General features: G+C 35.4%; 1 protein-coding gene across 3 annotated transcripts; it reads right to left on the bottom strand.

Annotated features, from left to right (window-relative positions):
* Positions 1-1,531: 1,531 nt before the first annotated feature.
* Positions 1,532-8,426, bottom strand: LOC129305981 (copper-transporting ATPase RAN1-like). Of its 3 annotated transcripts, none has more exons than XM_054946236.1 (10): positions 8,096-8,223; positions 7,329-7,433; positions 6,314-6,928; positions 5,779-6,208; positions 5,256-5,581; positions 4,499-4,557; positions 4,047-4,389; positions 3,627-3,824; positions 3,259-3,516; positions 1,532-2,043 (listed from the first exon to the last, which is right to left on the bottom strand). In XM_054946236.1, exons 3-10 carry the CDS (start codon positions 6,806-6,808, stop codon positions 1,567-1,569), a joined length of 2,586 nt encoding a protein of 861 aa, XP_054802211.1. In that variant the 5' UTR covers positions 6,809-6,928; positions 7,329-7,433; positions 8,096-8,223; the 3' UTR covers positions 1,532-1,566. The 3 variants fall into 3 exon arrangements, with proteins under 3 accessions (XP_054802211.1, XP_054802212.1, XP_054802210.1); XM_054946237.1 differs by having other exon boundaries at positions 7,329-7,385; positions 8,096-8,218; XM_054946235.1 differs by lacking the exon at positions 7,329-7,433 and having other exon boundaries at positions 8,096-8,426.
* Between the last annotated feature and the right edge of the window lie 460 nt (positions 8,427-8,886).

Raw genomic sequence — 8,886 nt, forward strand, 5'->3', positions numbered from 1 at the left:
AACTATTTTCATTTTTTATTTTTAAAAACAAAAATAAAAACTACTTTTAGTTATTTTTTTATTTTTCTTATTTTTAAAATACACTATATTTGATTACTGAAAATTATAATCACCTTAATTAATTTTTATGATTAATTATTACCATTAGCTTCATATAATCATCACGATCTATCCATTGTTAAATTTTAAAATTTCTTTTTAATTGACATAACGAAACAAATTTCTATTTTATTTTGTTTAAAAAATACTTTGAAAACTATACTACAAAATAGTTTTAAAAATAAAAAAACGAGAACAAAATCTAAATAGGCCCTAATACATTGTTAATCTAGACTTAATTAGGATAACTCATATTGAGACCATTGAGTTAATTAACAAGGGTAAAACTAGTTAGGTAACTTGGGTTGGGTTGAGTTAGCTAGTATAATTCATTAACCAATGAGAGACATAAATAATGCCACATCAATTAGTATTCTTTCACCATCAAAGTCCTAGGAATCGTTGCCATTCATAAGGGAATTCACACGCATTCTTACTAGCTTTAGTTGCTTAGTGTTTTAGAATCATCTTAGCTATAATTCACTCTTCAAATCACTCTTAATTAACTTGTAGGCATCCATAAATTACCTCAAACAATTTGGCTAGGCCTTTAGAAAGTTAACCTAGGTTATATCCTACACTATATTACAGTTCACTTAGTTGAATAATTTAGTGTAAAGCAACATTGCAATCACATGGCCGAAAAAAGAAGTAACATAGGTATTAGATATAGGCTCTATTTGACATCAATGGAAAATAAATCCTTTTTCATTACTTGAAAATCAAGATATGTTCTTACCAAAAAAAAAAATTCACGATACATACTTCATCCGTTCAATATTATATTTTCAACCAAAGCATCCCCAATCAATTAGTCAGTTGTTTTTAAAATTATACATTCTTTCTATATTTATCTCTATTTATCTATTATATTATTATGATATTATAATTAGTAGTCAGTGTAAGTTTATTCAAAAATAAATAATATTTTCCCCTATAACAGAAGAAAAATAATAGTTTACGCTTAAAAATCAATTTTCCCGATGTCATTTCCTTTCTGTTTCTCTAAAGAATATTTACTTTATCATTTATTTCCCCTTGTCTTTTCTTTTGTTTTTTTTTTTTTGGTAAAAGATTTTGTCTTTCATTCCATCCAATGTCTCAAAAAAAAAGTTTCCCTAACTTGAAGAAAACCCGGCCCAAATTGACATAGCTATCGTTTTCCCGGGACCAGTTCTCTCGAGCGCCGCCGGGCCGGGGGGGGGGGGAGCGGCGCTTTGTAATAATAACACGTGCACTTTACAAATGAGGCCCCGGGGGGTTGCAGTGAGTTCAGGGAAATGCACAAAATTGGAATTACATTTCCCCAATCGACTCTCACACACTCAATACCAAAATCTATGACATTTTGTCATTAATTTCCTTCTTTCTATCCTTTATTTTTTTTTTTTTTTTGTGGCCTTGCTATGTATCTACTAACCAATGTCACAAATTAATCCAAATTCCAACATTGTTATTAATTTCTAGTTATTCTACAACTATTTCAAGAATTGTAGTAAGTCTGGGTCTTCTATATCTCCTAAGAAGCAAAGAAGAGCAAACAACACTTATTGATGAGAGAGCCATGCATGCACCAGCAACCCAAGGAGGCAGCTTGATCCCTAATGAAGGATACAGGACCCCAGCAGCAACAGGTATGGCAACCACATTGTAAGCCATTGCAAATACATAGTTCAATCGAATTCGAGAAAATGTCTTCCTTGAGAGATCAATGGCTGTGATCACATCTTCCAGATTGTTTCTCATCAGCACATAGTCTGCAGCTTCTATTGCAATATCCGTGCCGGCGCCAATCGCCATGCCTACGTCCGCAGCAGCTAACGCCGGAGAGTCATTAATTCCATCTCCCACCATCGCCACTACGCTCCCGTCTTTTTGAAATGAGCGAACAACCTCGGCCTTTCCTGCTGGCATCACCTCTGCTCTCACATCTTCAATTCCAACCTGTCAACAAAAAATGCGTTTTTCTTATACAACTATCTAATATCCAGTACTACCAGGTTAGATTGAGAGTTAGTCAACACAATTTCATCCATTTTTACTCATTTTGTAATAAGGGAAATGGTTTTTGACAAAATTTCATTTGCCTAGATGACCAAATAATCTTGTTCTTAATTAAATGAAATTTCAACATATGGACCTTAAGTCCAAAAGGCTTTGGCATGGAAGATTGTTTTAGAGATTACAATAAAGCTATTCATGAATTGTTCCTTAATTTAATCTTCTAGGCTTAACTAGTCTTTTAGCAGAGCAAAAACTCTAGTGGTTAAAAGTTGCAAATTGAAAATCACACACCGCTTATATTGGAAAAGAGGAAAGAATATAAGCCAAATATTGGACCACATAAGCCACCATTGACCTCCATGTCAACAAAAGGCTCCAAATCAGATCATGAAAGATTAAGATCCTGTTTGGTTACTAGAATGGAATGATTAAAAAAATTAAGACAAAAATGAACTAAATCACCGTTCTTGCCATGATAAATATGATAAACTTCATTAATATATACTATAAATATAGGAATCATCACACCCTTCAAAAATCTCATGAATCATAATTCTCAACTCCATGTACAAATTACCCCTCCTCCTTACAAATGTACTCACCTATTCTCTTTGATCATCTTATTTTTACCTTAATTTTTTTAATTCATTTCATTTTATTATATTTTAATAAGAAAATGTGACCTAATTGTTTGTGTACCGCTCGATGAATAGTATGTGCATGATCAGCCATATATATAGCGAGATATATACAATACAATTGTGACAAGTGTTACAGGTGGAACAATCTAAAATAAACAATGAGTGATGGAAATCACGTGACTTGGGCTGTGTGAATTTTCTTGTCATTATCTAAGTTGGAGCCTTTTGCTGACATGGAGGTCAATGGTGGCTTATGTGGTTCAATACCAAAAAACAATAATTCTAGTTTACCCTTTTTATCCATACATCGATTATTCCTGTCCAAGATTTGAGTCATGCAACTACACGCACTAAAACTTCTATAACCCATGCAAAAAAATATTGGGTATTTTCTGTGCAAGTCTATTTCAGATGTTGTATCCTCACATATTAAGCAAGGCCTCTAAAATCAAGATGATCCATAAGTTATTAGAAGATGCTTTAAAAGCCAACCATAAAGAAAACATAAACACACCTCCTTGGCAACAGCCTGAGCAGTTCTCGAATTGTCTCCGGTAACCATAACAGGACTGACACCCATTTTTCGGAGTCCTTCTATAACCACAGAAGCTTCTCTTTTTAGCGGGTCTGCAACCCCTAAAACGCCTATTAATTCGTCACCATATGCAACAAGTATTCCTGTCTTAGCACCTTCTTCCAGATCCACTACAAAATTTTCCACTTGGGTCGGAATATTTATGCCACTTTCCACCATTAGCTTCCTGTTACCAACCTGTTCAGGGCATTCGTTGTCTGATAAAAAACTAATACGAAGATGTGAAGAATAATTCACAGCTTTTAAGAGATAAAGGATGGACACATTGTACATCAAAAAGGTCTCACCAGAATACGCTTCCCATCTGAAAGGCACTGGATGCCCCTTCCTGGAATAGCAGAGAAGTCTGAGACATCATGAAGCCATCCAGAATTTAACTCCTCGGCAACATCTTGGGTACCAGTGGCTGCAGATGACCCATCAAAGAAATGAAAATGACGTGCATATTCTACAATTGCTTTCCCCAGTGGGTGCTCACTGCTAGCCTGACACAGAAAAACAAAGATAAAAAAATTATTAGTGTCTCTGATTTTTCTCCCAAGTAATATGATGGTAAGTACTAAGAACCAAACATTTAATCACATATAATAAATCGTTTCTGATTTTATTCTTATGACAGAATGCATAAACCCTGTTGGGACAGTTAATCTGCTCATACAACAAAAGACAATGAGAAACAAAGCAAGTGATCAAGAATTGGAAGTCACCTCTGCAGAAGCCACCAATGTAAGAAACTCTCCCCGATCCATTCCTGTGAATACCTTGGCAGTCGTAACAGTGGCTTTTCCCTGAGTTAGAGTTCCTGTTTTATCAAATATTAGGTACTTCACCATCTGAGCCTTTTCCAAGGCATCTCCTCCTTTAATTAAAACTCCATTCTTAGCCCCAACCCCTGTTGCAACCATGACAGCAGTTGGCGTTGCCAAGCCAAGTGCACAGGGACATGCAATCACCACCACAGATATTGCAAACATAAGGGCAAAAACAAAGTGATTTCCATTTTTTGGCAGCCACCCATCAGAGTAAGCTCCTAAAGCTCCAGCAACGTACCTATGAATGGTGAACCCAAAGGCATGAGAGAGTAAATACGGAGAAGCATTGCAATTATAATAAAAATCTAGTTTTATCAATGTGCCAAAACTAGTCACTGTGAACTTACCAAGCCAATAATGTCAATAATGCAAAAGAAACAACTGTAGGGACAAAAATGCTTGCTACCTGCAAACGAAAAGTACTTTAGTTGCATTTAAAACTACATCCATGGGAAATGCAGCCTCTAAATATTATAAAGGTAGAACAATATAGGGTAGCTTTTTTTTTTTTTTGTGACTAGCTAGGAAGAAAGCTTAAATTTCAAATGAGTGGATTCAACAATTCCAATTCTATGAATAATTTCAAATAGAAGAAAGCAAACCACAAACTAACTAGATGCTCACTATTTGCTATTCAGATTATCTTTTGCCAGCTGATGTATACTAAATTAAATAAACTTTGCAAACAAAAAGATATAGTGAAACACATAAATATAAAACAATCATGATTTTCCCAAAACAACCCAGTATAATTATCCTTCCCTCCCTCTGCGAAGCCATGAAAAATATCAAGCCCAAGCAGAGCAAGTTCAAAAATATGAATGAGAATTCTAAATCACAAAGCTTGATGCCTTATCATTATTTTAAAAATTTTAAACTAACGCAATCATGACCTGCTGACAAAAACCAGGCCACGTAGTAGCATGAAATAGTTTACTGCACATTGGAAACACTTCACTAGCTAAGAGAAAAGAAAACGCAACTCTAGCTTCTGAAACAAACAAACAAAAATAGATCTTCAAATTATATAACACTATAACCAATGAAACATGGGTGGATCACCCACTGCAGCATGATCAAATAAAACCATAATAGAATACTTACATAATCAGCAAATTTCTGAATAGGGGCTTTGGACATCTGGGCTGTCTCTACCAGACTAATTATCTGACTCAAAACTGTATCAGCTCCAACTTTGGTGGCTCGAATGTGAAGGACACCATGTAAATTTATAGTACCTCCAATAACAGATGCATTAACTTCCTTTGAAACAGGTGCAGCTTCACCAGTTACCATACTCTCATTGACATGACTTGAGCCCCATGTAATGATGCCATCAGCAGGAATCTTTGCACCAGGAAGAACCTTTAACGTGTCACCAGGCTGAATGAGCAATGAATCTATTTCCCTTTCTTCAACAGGTTTACCACCTACAAAAGAAATAAATTTAAATTATTAATTCTCAACTTCTAATATAAAGTTGCACTGAAATCTAGAAGCCAATCAATAATGTGGACTTCAATCAAGAGCTTGCACCTCAAACATAAGATAATCAAAGCCTGAAGACATCTCACCATTGATATTTCCTTAGGAATACGAAGCACAGAAAAAGGAAAGTTAAATGCACCTTTATCTTTGACTACCAATAAAGCTGTCGCAGGAGCCAGCTCTACTAACTTCTTGATGGCATCTGATGTCTTTCCCTTTGCAAGGCATTCCAAATACTTCCCCAACAATACAAATGTTATGAGCATGGCACTTGTTTCAAAATATGTCGGAGACCAGAATCCAGTAAGGGCACCGTAAAGAAGAGCACAAACAGAATAGACATAAGAAGCTGTAGTTCCCAAAGCAACCAACACATCCATGTTAGTTGAACCATTTCTAAGAGCTCTGCCAGCCGCAATGTAGAAGCGCTTTCCAATTCCAAATTGGATAACAGTAGCTAATGCCCACTTCAGCCAATCATCCATGAGGAAAGGCCCACATCTCCAAAGTAGTAAGGAGTATAACATTGGTATATGAGGACAAACTACACCAATGAGAAAGAGAGGAATCTGATACAGAGGCACAAAGAAAAATTTATTTAAAAAGGTTTCCAATGAATATTCATGAAGCAACCTAGATCTTACTATATGAGAGTCAGGGACTAAGGTACTCACACTTAGAAGCAGACTTGAGATAAAAAGTCGAAACATAGCTGTGATCTCTTCAACATCCTTAGATATCGTTCTTGCATATGGGCTCCTAACATGTAATTTAAACTTCCCGTTGCTTCCCCCTTCAATCCCGTCAACTAAGGATCTAGAATTGAGAATTTCAGGATCAAATAGAACTTCCAGTTCGCATGATATCTGGTCAAAACGAAACTGTTTTAATCCTTTCATGCTGCTGAGAATGCCTTCCAAAACTTGCGCATCAATCAGGCTGTACAAACCAACAATCCCTAAAATTATTTTATCTTGCTCACTACTCTGTACAAATGAAGCTTCAAAGCCAGCATCCTCCATTGAATTGATTATATCATCTTTACTAATTATAGTAGGATCATATTCAACTTCCCCCAAGGAAGTTGCCAAAGCTACAACAGCCCTTTTGACCCCAGTAAGATTCCTCAAAATACCTTCAACAGAATTTACACAAGCTGCACATGTCATACCACCAATTGTGAACTGTCCAACCAGGGTTTGCTGCAGTTTTGGTCCAACTGTACTGGACTCAGGTAATATGTCTGCTTCAAATCCAGCATCTTCAATTGCATTTTTAATGTCTTCGTCCTGGTTTCAGACAAAGTACAGAGTAAAATTTAATATCAACTTAATATAAGCTTCTGACACCCATTCATAAAAATAAGTACTGAAGAAAGGTTATAACTCTACAAAGTACATATAACTGGCTTTTCAGCTAACGTGGATCTCTACATATACCTGATAATGCACCAGGTAAATTTGGAAAGAGGCATGAAGAGAAGGAGAAAGGCGTGGGGTGGGGTCAAACAATTTCTAGTGATTCTCTCCCTTCTTCTCTCATCCTTTCTCCAAATTTACCATTAACATTCAATCAGAATTCAAATTTATTTGCAGCCAGTTTATGCAGGTGCCCGTATATCTGGCATTCAAGAAACATAACCATTTTCTAGTTTTTCCCAGAATTGACTTTTTGGTGAAGGAGACCTGCCTGAGTGGCTTCTGATCATAATATTATGTTTTACTGCGATCAAAGAAGTAGTATACACTGCGAGAAGAGGAGACGTGCATCAGTTTAAAAGCTTGTGATTTGTGGCTGCATAAGAGGGAAAGAGAGGATTCACCAAAGCTCATTCTCGGCATTGAAAAGCGTACAGAAAATTAACATGTCCTTCGGTCCAAAAATAATCATATGCTATAATATTCGTATGGAAAGAAGAGAACGCACACAAAATTAACTAACGAAATACACATATAACTGACTGCAGCCATAATTAGAAAGTAATTATTCGAGTACTACGAATAGAGTTTAAAAGCGTGATACATATTGAAAATGTTAAGGTCGAGTTTATGATCCCTTAAAATGAACACGTTTACCAAAGATATAATCACTGACTACATGAGGTAGACAAATGGAGAGGTCGGAACTTGAAAACAAAAAATGTGCAGCAGAAAGAATAATGATGCATTAAAACATCTTGTCTGTTCAAATATCTGACACAAACCAGCCAAGTGTAATAAGAATATGTTCATATTACATGAAAATGTATGTCATTGATTAACGTAGAAAAAGATGATCACAAGATAGGGGATCTATGATTAGTGTAGAAGCACAGGGAAAGCAAGAATGGCTCAGATTATCAGTAAGCAACATTCAACTACGAAACAACCCAAATCTGAGAGTGAAATCTAGTCTGCAATTAACATTTCAAATCAAACAGTTGATCATTAATTGATGTCAAACAAGGAAATAACAACCTTGACCAGACTTGAGTTGAAAACGACATTAGCCTTATTCTGAAGCAGAGCCACGGAGGCACTGAGCACGCCATCAATGGCCTTGAGAGCTGCTTCGACAGCATTGGAGCAGGCAGCACAGGTCATGCCAGAGACTCTGACCTGAATCCTCTTGATTCCCTCTTCAGATCCATAAGAAGAATCTGTTTTGTCGTAGGAGTCCAGGAGCCGGACATCCTCGAGGTCGCCGAGATCAGCGGAGGAGGAGATTTCACGGCTACCAGCAAGAGAAGTTAACTGTAGGTCTCTGACACGAGGCGACATTGCAAAGGTGGTACCGAACTAAGCCGAGAGAAATGACAATATAAAGGGTGTGCCGATGTGGTAGACAACGAAGAAAAACAGGGAAATTATGGGATTGATTGAAACTGGTTTTTTTTTTTTAAATTAGTATTTTATAAAACATATTTTAAAAATAATAAAAATAATTTTTTTCATTCTTCCTTATCTTTTGAAATAATAATTATAAAATACTTAAAATTTATTTTATTTTTTTATTTTCTTAAATAATATTTTATTTTTTATTTTTTAAAATATTTTTTAAAAATAGGTTACCAATTAAATTTTTTTATTTTAAAAAATAAAAAATTATCCTCAAAACAGATTTTCAAACAAACTTACTTTTCCTTAAAAATTAGAATTTCTTGCAAATTTTTATTTAATGTTAATTTTAATTTTTTGTCAAAATTTGAAAAAGTTTAGAATTTTATAATTTCACATATTCTTCAAAACCAGTCCATCACCCTAATTTT

This window comes from Prosopis cineraria, unplaced genomic scaffold (genome assembly GCF_029017545.1).
Source record: "Prosopis cineraria cultivar Desert tree isolate PC_DT_omini unplaced genomic scaffold, ASM2901754v1 PC3, whole genome shotgun sequence".
NCBI lineage: Eukaryota > Viridiplantae > Streptophyta > Magnoliopsida > Fabales > Fabaceae > Prosopis > Prosopis cineraria.